At 44.0% G+C, this 23,902-nt stretch overlaps 1 protein-coding gene across 1 annotated transcript in view; it reads right to left on the bottom strand.

Moving 5' to 3' along the window:
- Positions 1 to 20,809: 20,809 nt before the first annotated feature.
- Positions 20,810 to 23,902, bottom strand: part of FBXL5 (F-box and leucine rich repeat protein 5) — a 107,220-nt gene continuing 104,127 nt past the window's right edge. Inside the window, exon 11 of the mRNA XM_063921178.1 lies at positions 20,810 to 21,091. Within this exon, the coding sequence (XP_063777248.1) occupies positions 21,015 to 21,091 (77 nt within the window). The 3' untranslated portion in view covers positions 20,810 to 21,014. The remainder of the gene's footprint in view (positions 21,092 to 23,902) is intronic.

Raw genomic sequence — 23,902 nt, forward strand, 5'->3', positions numbered from 1 at the left:
TTCTCAATACCTTTGGTATGAGAGGCAGAGGAGGGAACACATAAACCGACTGGTACACCCACGGTGTCACTAGAGCGTCCACAGCTACCGCCTGAGGGTCCCTTGACCTGGCGCAATATCTTTTTAACTTTTTGTTGAGGCGGGACGCCATCATGTCCACCTGTGGCTTTTCCCAACGGTTTACCAGCATCTGGAAGACTTCTGGATGAAGTCCCCACTCTCCCGGGTGGAGGTCGTGTCTGCTGAGGAAGTCTGCTTCCCAGTTGTCCACTCCCGGAATGAACACTGCTGACAGTGCTAGTACATGATTCTCCGCCCATCGGAGAATTCTTGTGGCTTCTGCCATCGCCATCCTGCTTCTTGTGCCGCCCTGTCGATTTACATGGGCGACTGCCGTGATGTTGTCTGACTGGATCAGCACCGGCTGGTGTAGAAGCAGGGATTTTGCTTGACTTAGGGCATTGTAGATGGCCCTTAGTTCCAGAATATTTATGTGAAGGGAAGTCTCCTGACTCGACCATAGTCCTTGGAAGTTTCTTCCCTGTGTGACTGCCCCCCAGCCTCGAAGGCTGGCATCCGTGGTCACCAGGACCCAGTCCTGTATGCCGAACCTGCGGCCCTCTAGAAGATGGGCACTCTGCAGCCACCACAGTAGAGACACCCTGGTTCTTGGAGACAGGGTTATTAAGCGATGCATCTGAAGATGCGATCCGGACCACTGGTCCAACAGGTCCCACTGAAAGATTCTGGCATGGAACCTGCCGAAGGGAATTGCTTCGTAAGAAGCCACCATCTTTCCCAGGACCCGCGTGCAGCGATGCACTGATACCTGTTTTGGTTTCAGGAGGTCTCTGACTAGAGATGACAACTCCCTGGCTTTCTCCTCCGGGAGAAACACTTTTTTCTGGACTGTATCCAGAATCATACCCAGGAACAGTAGCCGTGTCGTCGGAACCCGCTGTGACTTTGGGATATTCAGAATCCAGCCGTGCTGGTGCAGCACCTCCTGAGATAGTGCTACTCCCACCAACAACTGTTCCTTGGACCTCGCTTTTATTAGGAGATCGTCCAAGTACGGGATAATTAAAACTCCCTTTTTTCGAAGGAGTATCATCATTTCTGCCATAACCTTGGTAAATACCCTCGGTGCCGTGGACAGTCCAAACGGCAGCGTCTGGAATTGGTAATGGCAATCCTGTACCACAAATCTGAGGTACTCCTGGTGAGGATGGTAAATGGGGACATGCAAGTAAGCATCCTTGATGTCCAGGGATACCATGTAATCCCCCTCTTCCAGGCTCGCAATAACCGCCCTGAGCGATTCCATCTTGAACTTGAATTTTTTTATGTATGTGTTCAAGGATTTCAAATTTAAAATGGGTCTCACCGAACCGTCCGGTTTCGGTACCACAAATAGTGTGGAATAGTAACCCCGGCCTTGTTGAAGTAGGGGTACCTTGATTATCACCTGCTGGGAATACAGCTTGTGAATTGCCGCTAGCACCGCTTCCCTGTCTGAGGGAGCAATCGGCAAGGCAGATTTTAGGAACCGGTGGGGTGGAGACGCCTCGAATTCCAGTTTGTACCCCTGAGATACTATTTGAAGGATCCAGGGATCCACCTGTGAGCGAGCCCACTGATCGCTGAAATTCTTGAGGCGGCCCCCCACCGTACCAGGCTCCGCCTGTGGAGCCCCACCGTCATGCGGCGGACTTGGCAGAAGAAGCGGGGGAGGACTTTTGCTCCTGGGAACCTGCTGTTTGTTGCAGCCTTTTTCCCCTACCTCTGCCTCTGGATAGAAAAGACCCGCCTTTTCCACGCCTGTTTTTCTGGGTCCGAAAGGACTGAACCTGATAAAACGGCGCCTTCTTAGGCTGTGAGGGGACATGGGGTAAAAATGCTGACTTCCCAGACGTTGCTGTGGAAACTAGGTCCGAGAGACCATCCCCAAATAATTCCTCACCTTTATATGGCAACACTTCCATGTGCCTTTTAGAATCTGCATCTCCTGTCCACTGGCGAGTCCATAAGCCTCTCCTAGCAGAAATGGACAATGCACTAACTTTAGATGCCAGTCGGCAGATTTCCCTCTGTGCATCTCTCATATATAAGACTGAGTCTTTTATATGGTCTATAGTTAACAGGATAGTGTTTCTGTCTAATGTGTCAATATTTTCTGACAGTTTATCTGACCACGCAGCGGCAGCACTGCACATCCAAGCTGACGCAATAGCTGGCCTAAGTATAATGCCTGAGTGTGTATATACAGACTTCAGGATCGCCTCCTGCTTTCTATCAGCAGGTTCCTTGAGGGCGGCCGTATCCGGAGACGGTAGTGCCACCTTTTTTGACAAACGTGTGAGCGCTTTATCCACCCTAGGAGGTGTTTCCCAACGTGACCTATCCTCTGGCGGGAAAGGGAACGCCATTAGTACCTTCTTAGGAATTACCAATTTTTTATCAGGGAAAGCCCACGCTTCTTCACACACTTCATTTAATTCATCTGATGGGGGAAAAACTACGGGTAGTTTTTTCTCCCCAAACATAATACCCTTTTTAGTGGTACCTGTATTTATATCAGAAATGTGTAACACCTCTTTCATTGCCTCAATCATGCAGTGAATGGCCTTAGTGGGCATCAGATTAGACTCAACGTCGTCGACACTGGTGTCAGTATCAGTGTCGACATCTGGGTCTGCGGTCTGAGGTAGCGGGCGTTTTAGAGCCCCTGATGACCTGTGCGACGCCTGGGCAGGCACGAGCTGAGAAGTCGGCTGTCCCACATTTGGCATGTCGTCAAATTTCTTATGTAAGGAGTCTATACGTGCACTCATTTCTTTCCATAAGCTCAACCACTCAGGTGTCTGCCCCGCAGGGGGTGACATCCCTTCTAAAGGCATCTGCTCCGTCTCCACATCATTATCCTCATCAAACATGTCGACACAGCCGTACCGACACACCGCACACACACAAGGAATGCTCCAACAGAGGACAGGACCCACAAAAGCCCTTTGGGGGGACAGAGTGAGAGTATGCCAGCACACACCAGAGAGCTATATAATGCAGGGACTAACTGAGTTATGTCCCCTATAGCTGCTTTTTTATATATAATTTATACAGCGCCTAAATTTAGTGCCCCCCCTCTCTTTTTTTTTTTTACCCTTTTCTGTAGTGTAGACTGCAGGGGAGAGCCAGGGAGCTTCCTTCCAGTGGATCTGTGAAGGAGAAATGGCGCCAGTGTGCTGCAGGAGATAGCTCCGCCCCTTTTCCGCAGCCTATTCTCCCGCTTTTTTCTGGATTCTGGCAGGGGTATTTTCCACATATATAGCCTCTAGGGCTATATATTGTGGTATTTTTGCCAGCCAAGGTGTTATAATTGCTTCTCAGGGCGCCCCCCCCAGCGCCCTGCACCCGCAGTGACCGGAGTGTGAAGTGTGTGTGAGGAGCAATGGCGCACAGCTGCAGTGCTGTGCGCTACCTTGGAGAAGACTGATGTCTTCTGCCGCCGATTTTCCGGACCTCTTCTTGCTTCTGGCTCTGTAAGGGGGACGGCGGCGCGGCTCCGGGACCGAACACCAAGGACTGGGCCTGCGGTCGATCCCTCTGGAGCTAATGGTGTCCAGTAGCCTAAGAAGCCCAATCCGGCTGCAAGCAGGCGAGTTCGCTTCTTCTCCCCTTAGTCCCTCGCTGCAGTGAGCCTGTTGCCAGCAGGTCTCACTGAAAATAAAAAACCTAAGTCTATCTTTCTTTCTAAGAGCTCAGGAGAGCCCCTAGTGTGCATCCAACCTCGGCCGGGCACAAAATCTAACAGAGGCTTGGAGGAGGGTCATAGTGGGAGGAGCCAGTGCACACCAGGTAGTCATAAATCTTTCTAGAGTGCCCAGCCTCCTTCGGAGCCCGCTATTCCCCATGGTCCTTACGGAGTTCCCAGCATCCACTAGGACGTCAGAGAAAAGGATTTACCGGTAGGTATCAAAATCCTATTTTCTCATACGTCCTAGAGGATGCTGGGGTCCACTTCAAGACCATGGGGTTTATACCAAAGCTCCAGTAGGGGCGGGAGAGTGCAGGTGACCCTGCAGCACCAATTGACGGAACTTGAGGTCTTCATCGGCCAAGGTGTCAAACTTGTAGAACTTAGCAAATGTGTTTGACCCTGACCAAGTAGCTGCTCGGCAAAGTTGTAATGCCGAGACCCCCGGGCAGCCGCCCAGGATGAGCCCACCTTCCTAGTAGAATGGGCCTTCACCGACGTAGGTAACGGCAATCCAGCCGTAGAATGTGCATGCTGAATCGTACCTCTGATTCAGCGCGCAATAGTCTGCTTGGAAGCAGGACACCCAATTTTGTTGGGAGCATACAGGACAAACAGAGCCTATGTTTTCCGTATCCTAGCTGTTCTAGTGACATAAATCTTCAAAGCCCTAACCACATCTAGAGACTTTGACTCAGTGAACGTGTCAGTAACTACTGGCACCACAATAGGTTGGTTTATGTGGAAAGAAGAAACCACCTTTGGAAGAAAATGTTGGCGAGCTCTCAACTCTGCCCTATCTTCATGGAAGATCAGGTAAGTGCTCTTGTGAGACAAGGCCCCCAATTCAGACACCCGCCTTGCGGATGCCAATGCCAAAAGCATCACCACTTTTCAAGTGAGAAACTTCAACTCTATCTCTTGTAGAGGCTCAAACCAATCCGATTGCAGGAACTGCACCACCACATTAAGGTCCCATGGTGCCACTGGAGGCACAAATGGAGGATGGATGTGCAGAACCCCTTTCACGAAGGTCTGAACCTCTGGAAGAGCGGGCAATTGTTTTTGGAAGAAAATTGACAAGGTCGAAATCTGGACCTTAATGACCCCAATCGAAGGCCCGCCTCCACACCAGCCTGCAGAAAATGGAGAAAACGTCCCAACTGAAACTCTTCCATAGGAGCCTCCTTGGATTCACACCAAGACACACATTTTTTCCAAATATGGTGGTAATGTTTCGATGTTACTCCTTTCCTGGCCTGAATAAGTGTGGGAATGACTTCCTTTGGAATACCCTTTTGCGCTAGGATCCGGCACTCAACAGCCATGCCGTCAAACGTAGCCGCGGTAAGTCTTGATACACGCACGGCCCCTACTGCAGCAGGTCCTCGCGAAGAGGCCGAGGATCTTTTATGAGCAACTCCTGAAGATCTGGGTACCAAGCCCTCCTTGGCCAGTCTGGGGCAATGAAGATTGCTCGAACTCTTGTTCTTCTTATGATCCTGAGAACTTTTGGGATCAGCGGAAGTGGAGGGAAGACAAACTGACCGGAATACCCACTGGGTCACTAGCGCATCCACTGCTATTGCTTGAGGGTCTCTCGACCTGGAACAATCTTTCTGAAGCTTCTTGTTGAGACGAGATGCCATCGTCTACTTGAGGAACTCCCCAAAGACTTGTCACCTCTGCGAAGACTTCTTGGTGGAGGCCCCACTCTCCTGGATGGAGATCGTGTCTGCTGAGGAAGTCTGCTTCCCAGTTGTCTACTCCCGGAATGAAAAATTGCAGACAGAGCCTTTACATGTCTTTCTGCCCAGAGGAGGATCTTTGTCATCTCTGCCATTGCCGCTCTGCTTTTCGTTCCGCCCTGCCTGTTTATGTACACGACTGCTGTTACATTGTCCGACTGGATCTGCACGGGATGATCTTGAAGAAGATGTACCGCTTGTTGAAGGCTGTTGTAAATGGCTCTCAATTCCAGCACGTTTATGTGAAGGCAGGCTTCCTGACTTGACCATTTTCCTTGGAAGCTTCCCCCTGAGTGACAGCTCCCCAGCCTCGGAAACTTGCATCCGTGGTTACCAGGACCCAGTCCTGAATCCCGAACATGCGTCCCTCTAGTAGGTGCGAACTGTGTAGCCACCACAGGAGCGAAATCCTGGCCTATCTTCCGGTGCATGTGTAGGTGGGATCCCGACCACTTGTCCAACAGGTCCCACTGGAATACTCTGGCATGGAACCTGACAAACTGTATGGCCTCATAGGCCACCACCAATTTCCCCAACAACTGAATGCACTGATGGATCGACACACTTGATGGTTTCAATATCTGCTTTACCATTTTCTGGATTTCCAGAGCCTTTTCCACCGGAAGAAAAACTCTCTGAACTTCTGTGTCCAGAATCATCCCGAGAAAAGACAATCTTGTCGTCGGTTCCAACTGTGACTTTGGAAAATGTATGATCCAACCGTGTTGTTGGAGTATAGACAGGGAGAGTGTGATGTTCTGTAGCAACTTCTCCCTGGATCTCGCCTTTATCAGGAGATCGTCCAGATAAGGAATTATATTGACTCCTTTTTTACGAAGGAGGACCATCATCTCCGCCATCACCTTGGTGAATACCCTCGGCGCCGTGGAGAGACCGAAAGGCAATGTCTGGAACTGGTAATGGCAATCCTGAACCGCGAATCTCAGATAAGCCTGGTGAAGAGGATAAATGGGAACATGCAGGTAAGCATCCTTTATGTCTACTGACATCATGTAATCCCCCTCCCTCCAGACTGGAAATCACTGCCCTGAGCGATTCTATCTTGAACCGTTTAAAGTAGAGATTCAGATCTTTTAGGTTTAGGATCGGTCTGACCGAGCCGTTCGGCTTCGGAACTACAAAGAGGCTTGAATAAAACCCCTCCCCTTGTTGTGACAAAGGTACCAGGACTATGACCTGATCCTGACAATCTTTGAATTGCCGCTGTTGCTGCCTCTCGTTCTGGAAGAGAAGCTGGCAAGGTCGATTTGAAAAATCGGCATGGGGTAACGTCTTGAAACTCCAGCTTGTACCCCTGGGATACTATCTGCAAAACCCAGGGGTCCAGACCAGACTGAATCCAACCTTGGCTGAACAGTTTCAGACGTGCCCCCACCCGAGCGGCCTCCCGCAAGGGAGCCCCAGCGTCATGCTGTAGATTTGGCAGAAGTAGGGGTTGACTTCTGCTCCTGGGATCCTGAAGCCACTGTGGGCTTCTTTCCCCTTCCCCTACCTGCAAAGAAGGGGGAACCTTTTGCCTTTTTGTATTTATTGGGCCGAAAGGACTGCATTTGAGAGTGATATGTCTTTTTTGCCGGTGCAGGAGCATAATGCAAAAAAGTCGACTTACCTGATGTAGCCGCTGAGACTATCGCATCCAGTCCATCACCAAATAAGGCCTCACCTTTATTTGGGAGAGCCTCCATATTCCATTTGGAATCTGCATCCGCGTTCCACTGGCGAATCCAAAACGCCCACCGAGCCGAAACTGCCATGGTAGCGGCTTGTGAACTCAAGAGTCCAATATCTTTCATCGCCTCTAGCATGTATGCGGCAGCATCTTTGATATTCCTTAATTTAAGGAGTATCTCATCTTTATCAAGTGTCGATTTCCGATGACAGGCTTTCTGACCATTTTTCAATAGCGCGACTTACCCATGCGCAAGCAATTGTGGGCCTGAGCAGCGTACCATTGGCAACATTAATGGATTTCAATGTAGTCTCCATTTTGCTGTCTGCTGGCTCCTTTAGTGAAGCCGTGCCAGGTGCAGGGAGAATTACCTTCTTCGTCAACCTGTACAGTGCACTGTCTAACACAGGGGGTGACTCCCATTTTTTCTGTCCTCTACAGGGAAAGGTTAAGCTATCTGAATCCTCTTAGGAATACAAAATTTCTATTCGGGATTTACCCACACCCCTTTAAAGAGAGTATTCAGCTCGTGGGAAGGAGGGAAAGTGACCTTAGATTTCTTTTCTTTATAGAAATAGGCCTTCTCCTGAGGTACAGGAGTGACTTCCAGAACTTCCCTTATAGCCATAATCATATATTGTATACTTTTTGCCAGTTTATGATCTATTTCCCTGGAGTCACTATCGTCGATACAGGAATCAGTGTCCGTGTTGGTATCAGTATTCACAATATTTGCAAACGGTCTCTTATGTGACCCAGAGCGGTCGCCTGCGGATAGAAGAACAGAACCCTGAAAAATCACATCTTCCACAGATTTTCTCAAGCATTCTGCATGAGATTCAGACTTATCTAATCTCCTATTGATATGATGCATACTATCACGTATTTCTTTCACCCATGCAGGCTCTTGGTGTGTCGGCAGCGCCACCACATTACAACCCTGTGTCCCTAAAATGGTTTCCTCCGGGGAAGAACTCCCTGCCTCAGACATGTCACACTCGTGTACAACACCCACACAGACACACTGGGACTTATAGGGGTCAGACCCACAGTAAAATCTGTCAGAGGGACACAGTTTAGGAGCAGCCAGTTCACAACCCCAGCACCAGTATCTAATGCCTGTGAACACAAAATGCCCACTGACATGAAGCGCTGTTTTACACAGTAAACACACTTGTAAAGCACCAAATTTGCTTGTAACCCCCCCCTCCTGTTTTGCACAGATACTTGTAGTCAGAAGTGGAGGAGGACCTGCGATGTCTCTGCAGCCTGAGAGAGAAAATGGCGCTGAGCAGTGTGCTGGCTGCCTGAGGAAGAAGCTCCGCCCCCGCAATGGCGCGTTTTTACCTCAGAGAGTTTACATAATATTTATACTGGTGGGGGTAGGGCTGTGCCTGGGCATCTTATGCCCCCTTTTAGCCAGTTTATATAGGTATTTTGCTGCCCAGTGCGCCCCCCCCCCCGCGCGCCCTGCAGTGCCTGTGTGTGTGGGCAACAATGGCGCACTGCGCTCCTGCCAGCCATGCAGTACCTCAGCCGTCACTTTACTTGATTGAAGAGCTATCTTCTTACACTCACCTGTCTTCAGACTTCTGGCTCTGTGAGGGGGTTGACGGCGCGCTGTGTGAGTGAGCATCTAGACGCGGCTAGCGTTCAGTACCCTTCAGGAGCTAATGGTGTCCTGTCAGGCAGAAGCAGAGCCATGAAAAACTCTTCAGGAAGTTGGTTCCTACTCCTGCCCCCTCAGTCCCACGAAGCAGGGAGACTGTTGTCAGCAGTTCTCCCTGAAAATAAAAAACCTAACATAAGTCTTTTCAGAGAAACTCAGTAGAGCTCCCCTGGAGTGCATCCAGTCTGCCTGGGCATAATTCTAAAACTGAGGTCTGGAGGAGGGGCATAGAGGGAGGAGCCAGTTCACACCCATTGAAAAGTCTTAAAGAGTGCCCATGGCTCCTGCAGAACAGTCTATACCCCATGGTCTTGAAGTGAACCCCAGCATCTTCTAGGACGTATGAGAAATATAATATATATAATATTTTTCAAATATACAGTCGGCTGCGGCAAATCCTTATCTAAGCCATATCCTGATGATAATGGGTGGGCTGCTGCCACTGTCCTTTTCTATGGACTAGGGCCTATTTCAACCTGATCACAGGAGCTAATTTGTTAGCTAATGGACAATACCATGGGGGGTAATTCTGAGTTGATCGCAGCAGCAAGTTTGTTAGCATTTGGGCAAAACCATGTGCAGTGCAGATGTGGCAGATGTAACGTGCAGAGAGAGTTAGATTTGGGTGGGTTATTTTGTTTCTGTGCAGGGTAAATACTGGCTGCTTTATTTTTACACTGCAATTTAGATTTCAGTTTGAATACACCCCACCCAAATCTAACTCTCTCTGCACGTTATATCTGTCCCCCCTGCAGGGCACATGGTTTTGCCCAACTGCTAACAAAGTTCCTGCTGCGATCAACTCAGAATTACCCCCCATGTGCACTGCAGAGGGGGCAGAAATAACATGTGCAGAGAGAGTTAGATTTGGGTGGGCTATGTTCAAACTGAAATCTAAATTGCAGTGTAAAAATAAAGCAGGAAGAAACAAAATAACCCTTCCAAATCTAACTCTCTCTGCACGTTATATATGCCCTCCCTGCAGTGCACAAGGTTTTAACCATTAGCTAACAAATTTGCAGCTGCAATCAGGTCTGAATTAAGCTCTATATGTGATTCTGCATTGCAATAAAACTGCTAAACGTGAGTGGTAGTTCTATGTTGCTTTTTTTGGGGGGGGAAAGGGAGTGTTCTTGCATGTTTAAATGAACCTGGCACCACCATCATTATCCCTATTGTGTCTAGGAGTGCTGTGTATGTATGTATATACACACACACACACACACTATATATATATATATATATATATATATATATATATATAAAAAAACCACAAGGATTGATACTGCGCCACATGCGATAAAAACAAATATGTTGTATAATAGCTGGCTTATAAAACAATCCCCTATACTGTTAATGGGGCGTCAGCTGTTTCCCTCAAATAAATACAGGGTTGGTAATTCCCTGAAATTAAGGTAAGAAAAAAAGGAGGGGATGAGGGATATATAGCGACCAAGTTGTCAATAAAATAGGTTTGCCAGTTAAATATTAAAAAGTATTTATTAAATGAATATAAAAGAAACACAAAAAATAGGGACAACAATATATACACAACTGAACTAAAAACACTTAAATGAATATACGCACTAAAAAAAGGTATAATATAGAATTTTTCCTCATCTTAGAATGAGGTAGGTATAGGTATATTGGGTGACCTATAACTACCTCATTCTAAGATAAGGAAAAATTCTATATTATACCTTTTTTAGTGCGTATATTCATTTGAGTGTTTTTAGTTCAGTTGTGTATATATTGTTGTCCCTATTTTTTATGTGTTTCTTTTATATTCATTTAATAAATACTTTTAAATATTTAACTGGCAAACCTATTTTATTGACAACTTGGTCGCTATATATATATATATATATATATATATATCATTGGAGATCCGCACTCACATCAAAAAATACATAGAAACATGTTCAGGGTGCACCCAGTGGAACTGACTCAGTCAGCCACAAATACATAGCAGGGGTTCCACAAAAGTGGAGGGGGCACTCACTAGTAAATAACATATACAATTAAATAGCATAAAACATTCATGATTTTAATAGTCAGTTGCACCAATTCGCCTTTGATCGACGTTTCGACCCCTTAACCGGGTCTTTCTCAAGATAGGCAGGATCGGTAAACATTCACATCATTTTTCATTTTTCAAGGTATATACATAGTGTCCTCAATAGAGATCTAGAAAAAAGAGAGAACATAGGACCACTCTTAATGCCTCCCAGGCCCCACTGTTGCGCTTAGATCATATACTAACTAACACACGGCAACTTACACCGTGTGTGTATCAAATAAGATTAAACAAAATAAATAAAATAAATTAAACAAAATAAATTAAAAAATAATAAATAAATAAAGTAAACCAAACGCCCAGTGGATAATATCCTACTACAGTGACCACCACAGTGACTCCATATACCAAAACAAGCGAAGGCTTACGTTGAGGCCTCACTTAAGGGAAAAAGATCCCGATAATATCTATCCACTCAGCTGGTATGTTGCTCAAATCCTAAAAAACCAATGTGTACAAAATATCAGCAAATATTTAATTAGCAAAACCAATGTTGTTTAGCTCAACAAACATGTATATATAAATACCTACGTACTCAGCAATTGTACCGTCACAGGTAAATGTGAGTAGGCTTCCAATATAATATAATTCACAAGTGTCATCCTATAAACACAAAAGGGGGAAAAAAGTGAGAGTGGAGACTACAGATATACTAATTTAACATGTGAGCGTGATAAACACCAACTACTCACAATATGCCAGCAGTCATTCCAGTCTAAGTGAGTCCAGGTGTGCCACTATTCGATTCCACAACATATCAAAACATGATCACTGAAATAAATAGTATGCAGTACCAATATCAATCACTAATAAAATAACAGTACAGACAGGGTCGATAACCCCTAAGCGGTGGGTACTTACACTACGATGTTCACACAGTCAGAGGGCACCTGGTTCTACACATGTAGTCTGAACGACTGAAGATTTAAACCCAGGCGGCCGGAAATGAACAACAACGTCACATCCGCTGCACGCTGTCATCAAATTCCCGCAAGGTCAAACCAGAGTTGGCACCCCACATCTTTAGGTAACATTACCCACCTGCGCGTAACTGCAGGCGAGTGCCCGGCATTCGACACCGCCGCCGCTACACACCATAGTCCGGGACGCACCATGCGTCTCACGGACCGGAAACACATCACCAAACTATATCCGCGAGACGTCATGCGTGTCATGCACCGGAAGTGTGCGTTCCACCGGGTAATGGTGAGACGCATCGCTACAGCTGACTAGAAATACACTCATCGCCAAGTGGTGGTGCAATAAGCTAACAGGATCCTGTGTAATATGTTCACTGGGCTCACTATCACAAATAGGGAATAGGAAATATGGAATAGAGAATATATATAGGCTAAAGAAAAATAGATAAAAACTAATAAAGTAAAATAACCAAGAAATAATAATAATAAATGTAAATAGAAAGAAATAAGAATACAAATTAAGTATAATATAAATAAAAATAAGTAAAGTAAAATGAAACAGAAATACAAATAAAAATAAATATAAATACAAATCAAAATAAATATATAAATGTGTAAATATATAAAGGACACATAACACATATAAACATACATGTATGTATCACTCATAAAGCATCATGCAACACTGGAACCTGAGGGCTTAAAGTGGTACAACATCCACAATGGTCCAGCCCAACCGCTCACATCTCCAACACCAAAGTACTTGTTACATACATAATTGGTATTGTCCCAATAATATTTCCTATTCCCTATTTGTGATAGTGAGCCCAGTGAACATATTACACAGGATCCTGTTAGCTTATTGCACCACCACTTGGCGATGAGTGTATTTCTAGTCAGCTGTAGCGATGCGTCTCACCATTACCCGGTGGAACGCACACTTCCGGTGCATGACACGCATGACGTCTCGCGGATATAGTTTGGTGATGTGTTTCCGGTCCGTGAGACGCATGGTGCGTCCCGGACTATGGTGTGTAGCGGCGGCGGTGTCGAATGCCGGGCACTCGCCTGCAGTTACGCGCAGGTGGGTAATGTTACCTAAAGATGTGGGGTGCCAACTCTGGTTTGACCTTGCGGGAATTTGATGACAGCGTGCAGCGGATGTGACGTTGTTGTTCATTTCCGGCCGCCTGGGTTTAAATCTTCCGTCGTTCAGACTACATGTGTAGAACCAGGTGCCCTCTGACTGTGTGAACATCGTAGTGTAAGTACCCACCGCTTAGGGGTTATCGACCCTGTCTGTACTGTTATTTTATTAGTGATTGATATTGGTACTGCATACTATTTATTTCAGTGATCATGTTTTGATATGTTGTGGAATCGAATAGTGGCACACCTGGACTCACTTAGACTGGAATGACTGCTGGCATATTGTGAGTAGTTGGTGTTTATCACTCTCACATGTTAAATTAGTATATCTGTAGTCTCCACTCTCACTTTTTTCCCCCTTTTGTGTTTATAGGATGACACTTGTGAATTATATTATATTGGAAGCCTACTCACATTTACCTGTGACGGTACAATTGCTGAGTACGTAGGTATTTATATATACATGTTTGTTGAGCTAAACAACATTGGTTTTGCTAATTAAATATTTGCTGATATTTTGTACACATTGGTTTTTTAGGATTTGAGCAACATACCAGCTGAGTGGATAGATATTATCGGGATCTTTTTCCCTTAAGTGAGGCCTCAACGTAAGCCTTCGCTTGTTTTGGTATATGGAGTCACTGTGGTGGTCACTGTAGTAGGATATTATCCACTGGGCGTTTGGTTTACTTTATTTATTTATTATTTTTTTATTTATTTTGTTTAATTTATTTTATTTATTTTGTTTAATCTTATTTGATACACACACGGTGTAAGTTGCCGTGTGTTAGTTAGTATATGATCTAAGCGCAACAGTGGGGCCTGGGAGGCATTAAGAGTGGTCCTATGTTCTCTCTTTTTTCTAGATCTCTATTGAGGACACTATGTATATACCTTGAAAAATGATGTGAATGTTTACCGATCCTGCCTATCTTGAGAAAGACCCGGTTAAGGGGTCGAAACGTCGATCAAAGGCGAATTGGTGCAACTGACTATTAAAATCATGAATGTTTTATGCTATTTAATTGTATATGTTATTTACTAGTGAGTGCCCCCTCCACTTTTGTGGAACCCCTGCTATGTATTTGTGGCTGACTGAGTCAGTTCCACTGGGTGCACCCTGAACATGTTTCTATGTATTTTTTGATGTGAGTGCGGATCTCCAATGATATATTGGGTATAGGTACCTTTGAAGTATCTCTGCCTTATCCGACACCCATCCAAGTTTGAGGATCTGGTAGAGGGAGGTAACTGGGACACACTCTTGTTGTGTGTGTCCATCCACTTTCTATTTTCTCACATTGGATTTTCAATCTGTATTTTAGAGCCTATTATAGTTATGTCGCAAGGGGGGACATATTTGTTAGATGATGGTTTGTTGTCCCAAGCAGAACAAGGGACCGTATCATACACTGACGAAGAGGTGGACAAACTATTGTTTGACAAACTGGACTTTGATTCTTTGCCGGCAGAAACGGCTGCTGATGTTTATTATAAGTTACTTAAACTCCGCCAGCGCGAAGTGGAACTACAACTCCATGGCCAGTTCCTTTCGGAATATCACAGGCGCAAACAAATCCCTCGTGGATTTCGTCTAAACAATATACCTACTCTCGGTAGGAATAACCCGTTGTTCTGCAGCAAATGGTGTGGCATTTTAAACAAGTGTTCATTTGACCTCATTGCACTTGTTATTGAGGAGGTCAGTAATGACCTCAAAAAGGTGAAAATCGATATTGAAACCACTAATGCTACTACTTTACCTTTACTACGTGAAGATAAATCTAGTAATTGGATAGAGAGACTGCAGACACAAATGGACACATTTCGTAACGAGTTGATCTCATTTAAAAGAAAGAAGTTGGCAGCTGTGACATTGGATTACCAGAACCATACGGTTTACCGTTGGTTGCTGGGGAATTCTGGACAGGAGGGGCAGGATAGATACTATCGGCCAAATTACAGACGCCGTTATACACCTGTTACCTATAATCCTGGATCATCCTACTCCACATCGGACACTGATACGGGTGAGGCTCAATCTGTGGGCACACATTTTTTAGTTGCAGGCAACCCTATGTCCACAGAACTAAGGGAAGACCCAAGAATCACCGGCCGCACCCGAGGCGGGGTGGCCACCCGAAGAAGGGCGCGAAGGCGACGACGATAGATTCTGTTTTTAATTTGTCAGACTATCGATTAAGTGATTCCGAAATAGCACTTTTATCGAAAGGTCTGACATTTGTTCCGACAACTAAGCACAACAAATTTCAAAACACTGTTGAACTTTACAGATTTAGCCGTAACCTTAGGTTAAAGGAATTCTTTGGCGTCAAAACATCTGACACCAATACATCCAAATTTAAACAAAAGTCACAATTTGATCCCATGTCCGCTAATGCTAGTATTAAGACATTTACACGCATTGTTCAGAAGGACATTAATGAGTGTCAGGTACCCAAAATGTATGATAATTTATCCTCTGACGAGCGTACTGCATTGAAGAATCTACGTGATAATCCCTTTATAGTTATCCGCCCCGCGGATAAGGGAGGAGCAGTGGTGGTCCAAAATTGGACCGACTATGACAAGGAAATTCTGTCACAGCTATCGGACTCTAACACATATCTCAAATTAGACTACAACCCGGTAAAAGAGATTAAAACTCAGGTTGATGGATCTCTGACACGGGGATTTGAAAGTGGTTGGTTGGATCAGGAGTTATATGCCTATCTTACGGTTGATTATCCGAAATGTCCCATTATTTACACCTTACCAAAGGTGCATAAAACCCTTGATAAACCGCCTGGGAGGCCGATTATAGCGGCAGAAGGGTCGGTGCTTCAGCCTCTAGCCATATATATTGATAGTATACTACAGCCCTTAGTATTGGATAACAGTAGTCACATTCGTGACTCCAATGACTTTCTTGAACTTATTCGGAATATCACCCTGTTAGACGAACCAATAATATTGGCAACCATGGACGTATGTTCGTTATATACAATCATTCCGCACGATCAGGGTCTGGAAGCGGTGGCAACAGCCCTACGGAAGTCGGTCAATCTTAAACAACCCATCGAGTACATTTTGGAGCTGGTTAAGTTGGTTCTAACTCTAAATCATTTTTCCTATAAGGATCAATTTTTTATGCAGCAATCAGGCACGGCCATGGGCTCAAATCTAGCCCCGTCATATGCTAATTTGTATATGGCACAATATGAGGAAACCAATATTTATCCGAAGTATGGTAAATTCATACGCCTGTATAAACGATATATTGACGATGTATTTATACTATGGACAGGTACTGAGCAGACTTTTGTCAATATGGTCGAAGATTTGAACCAACTAGCATCACCAGTTAGGTTCACGTACACTGTATCGACCAATGAGATTTGTTTTCTTGATATTAGGGTAATTGTTAGAGAGGGGAGATTTATAACTACCCTTTTTCGGAAGGCCACTGACCGTAATACCACACTTTTGGCCAACAGCCATCACCCTCCATCGTTAAAAGACAACTTACCGGTATCCCAATACCTCAGGGTGATGCGTATAAACTCGGAGACAGAAGCAATGAACACACAAATTACTGAGATGACGGCCAGATTCATTGAACGTGGCTATAAACGAAGGATCCTTGAGGGATGCCTGAGGAAAGCCACTAGGATTTTTAAGGGAGAAGCTAGGGCTAGAAGAGATAACACCGGCAGGATGACATTCTCTACTACCTTTAATGGGATGTCTGGTTGTATTCGGAAATCAATCAATAAGCATTGGCCCATTGTGACCTCGGACACTACACTACCATTTACCCGTATGCCGACACCGATTATGGCATTTGGTAGGGGACCAAATTTAAGACAGCTTTTGATGCGCCCTACGGTGTTCCCAGATGAGAATCCTGATAAGTTCTGTGTTATGAAACAAAAACCTGGATGTTTCTCCTGTGGGGGTTGTGTGACTTGCAGGTCTATGGTGACGGGTCCTACTGTGATGCATCCCCAGACAGGGAAGAAAATACGTATCACATATCACTTACATTGTCGTTTAGACTATGTTATTTACATACTTATCTGTCCATGTGGTTTATATTATGTGGGGCTCACCACCAGGCCCTTTAGAGATCGAATGGCCAATCACCGTACTTCAATTCGCGCAGCATTTGAAACCGGAAGTACTGATAAACCAGTGGCCCGACACTTTTTTGAAAACAAACATCAGGTGTCTAGCATGAGATGCAAACTGATAGATTGGGTTCCACCTATACAGGGTGGTGGTGACAGAACTCTCGCGCTCAAGCAGCGCGAGAGTTACTGGATCTACACCTTGGATACGGTTTTTCCCAAGGGAATGAACGAATACAACCCACTAAATCTTTTTATCAAACGGTAAAAGGCCTCATATGTTGGGGTCACTCCTTGCTGATATGTCCCCCTAACTAAGGTTTATGATTTAGACCCTTGTGATGTTTTGTTGCTTGGGTTTGTTGAATCTACTCTTTGGCTTTTTATATTTTTTGGTTGATGGCGCCCCTGTTATCAGGGGTCCTTCGGTCAATTTTTGGTCTGACCAGGTGACCTTCAGTCTCCTGGGCTGGACCCTAAGGTTCTTGCCCCTGTTCTTATCTCCAACAGTTGATTTTTTGAGGAGTGAGAAGTTATTGTATTTATACATAATTGTGCCACTTTTTGAAATCATGTATTAGTTGTATAAGTATGTACATTATTCTAGTGTTACATCTCCCTGAGTATATATTGGTTTTACAATACTTGACGGTTATCTTTGGGGTTGTCTTGCCCCATAGGGATATCCTATATATTTTGATAATATGTTCATCTGATATTACTAGGGGGGATGGGATTGTTATGTTTACATGTAATAATTATTGTCTCTTTGTATTTTTATAAAATGTTATCTGTGAAATGTATGGTTAGACACTCATATGTCTAAACCTTATTGGGACAATACCAATTATGTATGTAACAAGTACTTTGGTGTTGGAGATGTGAGCGGTTGGGCTGGACCATTGTGGATGTTGTACCACTTTAAGCCCTCAGGTTCCAGTGTTGCATGATGCTTTATGAGTGATACATACATGTATGTTTATATGTGTTATGTGTCCTTTATATATTTACACATTTATATATTTATTTTGATTTGTATTTATATTTATTTTTATTTGTATTTCTGTTTCATTTTACTTTACTTATTTTTATTTATATTATACTTAATTTGTATTCTTATTTCTTTCTATTTACATTTATTATTATTATTTCTTGGTTATTTTACTTTATTAGTTTTTATCTATTTTTCTTTAGCCTATATATATTCTCTATTCCATATTTCCTATTCCCTATTTGTGATAGTGAGCCCAGTGAACATATTACACAGGATCCTGTTAGCTTATTGCACCACCACTTGGCGATGAGTGTATTTCTAGTCAGCTGTAGCGATGCGTCTCACCATTACCCGGTGGAACGCACACTTCCGGTGCATGACACGCATGACGTCTCGCGGATATAGTTTGGTGATGTGTTTCCGGTCCGTGAGACGCATGGTGCGTCCCGGACTATGGTGTGTAGCGGCGGCGGCGGTGTCGAATGCCGGGCACTCGCCTGCAGTTACGCGCAGGTGGGTAATGTTACCTAAAGATGTGGGGTGCCAACTCGGGTTTGACCTTGCGGGAATTTGATGACAGCGTGCAGCGGATGTGACGTTGTTGTTCATTTCCGGCCGCCTGGGTTTAAATCTTCCGTCGTTCAGACTACATGTGTAGAACCAGGTGCCCTCTGACTGTGTGAACATCGTAGTGTAAGTACCCACCGCTTAGGGGTTATCGACCCTGTCTGTACTGTTATTTTATTAGTGATTGATATTGGTACTGCATACTATTTATTTCAGTGATCATGTTTTGATATGTTGTGGAATCGAATAGTGGCACACCTGGACTCACTTAGACTGGAATGACTGCTGGCATATTGTGAGTAGTTGGTGTTTATCACGCTCACATGTTAAATTAGTATATCTGTAGTCTCCACTCTCACTTTTTTCCCCCTTTTGTGTTTATAGGATGACACTTGTGAATTATATTATATTGGAAGCCTACTCACATTTACCTGTGACGGTACAATTGCTGAGTACGTAGGTATTTATATATACATGTTTGTTGAGCTAAACAACATTGGTTTTGCTAATTAAATATTTGCTGATATTTTGTACACATTGGTTTTTTAGGATTTGAGCAACATACCAGCTGAGTGGATAGATATTATCGGGATCTTTTTCCCTTAAGTGAGGCCTCAACGTAAGCCTTCGCTTGTTTTGGTATATGGAGTCACTGTGGTGGTCACTGTAGTAGGATATTATCCACTGGGCGTTTGGTTTACTTTATTTATTTATTATTTTTTAATTTATTTTGTTTAATTAATTTATTTTATTTATTTTGTTTAATCTTATTTGATACACACACGGTGTAAGTTGCCGTGTGTTAGTTAGTATATGATCTAAGCGCAACAGTGGGGCCTGGGAGGCATTAAGAGTGGTCCTATGTTCTCTCTTTTTTCTAGATCTCTATTGAGGACACTATGTATATACCTTGAAAAATGAAAAATGATGTGAATGTTTACCGATCCTGCCTATCTTGAGAAAGACCCGGTTAAGGGGTCGAAACGTCGATCAAAGGCGAATTGGTGCAACCGACTATTAAAATCATGAATGTTTTATGCTATTTAATTGTATATGTTATTTACTAGTGAGTGCCCCCTCCACTTTTGTGGAACCCCTGCTATATATATATATATATATATATATATATATATATATATATATATATATATATATACACACACACACACACACATATATACATACATACACACACACACACACACACACACACACACACAGGTTGAGTATCCCTTATCCAAAATGCTTGGGACAAGAGGTATTTTGGATATCGGATTTTTCCGTATTTTGGAATATTTTGCATACCATAATGAGATATCATGGAGATGGGACCTAAATCTAAGCACAGAATGCATTTATGTTACATATACACCTTACACACACAGCCTAAAGGTCATTTAATACAATATTTTTAATAACTTTGTATTAAACAAAGTTTGTGTACATTGAGCCATCAAAAAACAAAGGTTTCACTATCTCACTCAAAAAAGTCCGTATTTCGGAATAATCCGTATTTCGGAATATATGGATATGGGATACATATACATATATATATATATACTCATCCTGACAGAGCCCAGAGTCCAGCCCCAGTACCCATCATTTTGACGGCTTTTAACTATTGTCATAACAATGGCCTAAATTTAGTGTACAAATCATATATTTACCCGCAACAACAAAAAAACCCTCATTGCTTTAATAGATATATTGGCATTCTGTGGATCCCCAGCAGTTATAGAACTAGTCATCAGCAGGTACTACAGGGAACATGTATTTCCAACAGCAGCAGCATGTTCCATAACTAAAGCCTAATCTCACAAAAGTGAATATAATACTGTCAGCGGATGCACATCTACCCTGTCTCCTTAACAGATCTCTGTGAGCCCTAGAGTTGGCAGGCTTTAAAGCGTAAAACTGGTAATCTGTTGACTTAATTTGTGAGTTAGATGGTTATGGCTCGAGGCAGGTTTTATTCAGCACATGTTGAACTTTTCATACCCCTGTAAGAAAGATCACTGATCTACGTTGTAATGTAGATCAGCTATGAAGACCAGTAATTTTGGACACTACATTAACAGACAGTACAAAAAAAAAAGGGCAAGAACAAAAAGTTATTTCAGACAACAAAGTTTTATTAAGCGAAAACTGCTTCTACACTTCACAGTTTGCTCAGGAACCATGATGTACTTTGCTTGTTTTTCCATGGAAAACTCCAGAGGGATTCCAAAAACAGATTAGCACACAGCGTGTGATAAAAAGGTAAAGTGCATGAAAGAATGGCTGCTCATATGGGTGGGGAAGTCAGAATAGAACAGATCATTCACCAGATCGACAGCAGGCCCGAAAACCACACTGCAAATTCTGGCATCCGCTGGCTGTATCAGCATGTGGACCTGTAGGAGGACACAACCCGGGTGTTTAACGCACATAGACAACAAATTACAATAGTCAGCCATAGTACACCTGCTGTCAGATCGCATTGAAAACATGGAAACTATTTTACACGCCACACAAACACAGCTACATGTCATTATATTACACACAGCTAAATGTCATTATATGGTAAGGTACAGTAACTACTTCACATGACTAATGAGTGAAACCAGAATTCCACCAAAATGTGAAAATTCAGTTTCTCAAGTACAACCCAGCCTGAAAAGGGTACTTACCAGGGGTCCTTGAGGGGCTATATGGCGATTTCCCTCCTACATGTTCTGCATCTCTCCCTGCTACCATGTAAGTGAACAATATGTGGTGGGGACAATTCAATTATGAACGATGGCTGGCTGTGTACATCACTCGGAATTATGGTAGCCCAACATGGGAGATTTTCCTGTGCATCTCTATGGGGTGTGAGAAAAAAAAAACTGCAATGTTGATGGTCGTGAGTTTCCAGCAAAATTGTCAGTACGCCAGCACTTCACAGCCATCGCTCCGAATTGAACAGCCCCATATGTGTCTAAAATTTACAAATGATCTGGTTAGCAGGAGTGAGGAGAAGCAACCAATGTCTGCCACTCTCCTACCTCCTGCTGAAACCATCTTCTGTACAATATACAAAACCCTTAATGCCATCAAGTTGAATCATACATGTAACTCTAGTTACTGGAAGCACGTGGTCCTGCATACTAAAATTCCAGTGATTGCAAATTAAAATCTTGCTAAAGATCATATTAGACAAATAAGACTCAATTCTGTGCATTTCTAAATTGACTACCTGAAGGCCAGGTCCACAAAATCCCCAGAAATAATGCGGATGTCCTCTTCCTATTAGCAATGCTGGGAACATGAATCAGTGGTGAGGTGTTGAGGGAACACTTGTCCCGTAAATTATTTCAGTCAACTGGACTTAATCTTATATGTGCATCTAAACTGTTGGCTTTAGTGTGAACTAGGGCGACATACAAACAGTGATTATATTATCATAGGCTGCAGAAAAGACACTATAAAACTCATGCCAACACTAGATTATGGCAGACAGAGCCCACCATACACACTTTAGCTGGGTGGAAGCCTCATTAGGAGATTGCAGAATATATTTATTAGGTAGTGAGATTATGAAGGGTCCAAATATAAAGGGCAAGGAGGATTGTTTGTAGTTTTTGTTAAAGCAAGGTAACACAGATGTTATATGCCACCCATAGGAGGGAGGGCTTTGTTAATAGACTGGTTACTCTTAACCACTTTACCATTACCCCTGGGAGAAAGTTTTACTGCAAGTTCAAAAGAACCATCTCTTCTACGTCTGTAGCCAAAGAGGTTTTGTGCCAAGAAGGGCCTCTGCTGTGGAATCGACATTTACTCTGGAACTTAAAATACACAGGTGGTTTGCAGGGCAGAGCTGGTCCACCAAAGCCCTGTCCAAATATGCAGTAAGCCCAGGTGCAAATATAAGCATGGAGATTGGTGGGAAAGAGCTGCTAACTTGAAGACATTCCCAAATGAAACAATACAGTTAGGAGAAAAAAAACAGGATTTCAATACCTACCGGTAAATCCTTTTCTCCTAGTCCGTAGAGGATGCTGGGGTCCATTTCATGACCATGGGGTATAGACTGTTCCGCAGGAGCCATGGGCACTTTAAGACTTTTCAAAGGGTGTGAACTGGCTCCTCCCTCTATGCCCCTCCTCCAGTCCTCAGTTATAGGAACTGTGCCCAGGGAGACGGCCATTTCAAAGAAAGGATTTACTTTTATACCAACGGTGAGAATCATACCAGCTCACACCTCAACCATGCCGCACAACATGGCATTCAACATAACACACGCCAACAGGCATGAACCATTTACAGCAACATGCTGAAAACAAATGTAACACAACTTGTGTAACTAAACTGAACAAAACTGCAGGTAAAGTACGCACTGGGTCGGGCGCCCAGCATCCTCTACGGACTAGGAGAAAAGGATTTACCAGTAGGTATTAAAATCCTATTTTCTAATACGTCCTAGAGGATGCTGGGGTCACTTCAAGAACCATAGGACTATACCGAAGCTCTAGAATCGGCGGGAAAGTGCGGACGACTCTGCAGTACCGAATGACCAAACGTGAGATCAACCTCGGCCAAGGTATTAAACCTGTAAAACTTAGCCGATTTTTTTTCTAAATAGCTGCTTGGCAAAGTTGCAATGACAAGACTCCCCGGTCAACCGCCCCGGACGAGCCCACCTTTCTAGTAGAATGGGCCTTCACCTATTTCGGTAACGGCAATCCTGCCGTGAGATGAGCATGCTGAATCGTACCACAGATCCAGCGCTCAACGGTCTGCTTGGAAGCAGGACACCCAATCTTGCTGGGAGCAAACAGGACAAACAGAGGCTGTGTTCCTAAACGGAGCCGTCCTGGCGCCATAAATTTTGAAAACTTTGACCACATGCAGAGACTTCGATTTAGCGCAGGCGTCCATAGCCACAGTCACCACCATAGGTTGGTATATGTGGAAAGAAGAAACCACCTTCGGTAGAAATTACTGACGAGTTTCCAACTCTGCTCTATCTTCATGGAAGATCAAATAAGGTCTCTTGTGAGACCAGACCGCTAACTCAGACACTCGCCTTGTGTATGCCAAGGCCAACCTTACGACCACTTTGCAAGTGAGGAATTTCACTCCGCCTTACGTTAAGGTTCGAACCAATGTGACTGAAGTAACTGCAACACACCATTAAGATCCCCTGGTGCCACTGGGGCACAAAAGGAGGTTGGATGTGC

Source organism: Pseudophryne corroboree, chromosome 1 (genome assembly GCF_028390025.1).
Source record: "Pseudophryne corroboree isolate aPseCor3 chromosome 1, aPseCor3.hap2, whole genome shotgun sequence".
Lineage (NCBI taxonomy): Eukaryota > Metazoa > Chordata > Amphibia > Anura > Myobatrachidae > Pseudophryne > Pseudophryne corroboree.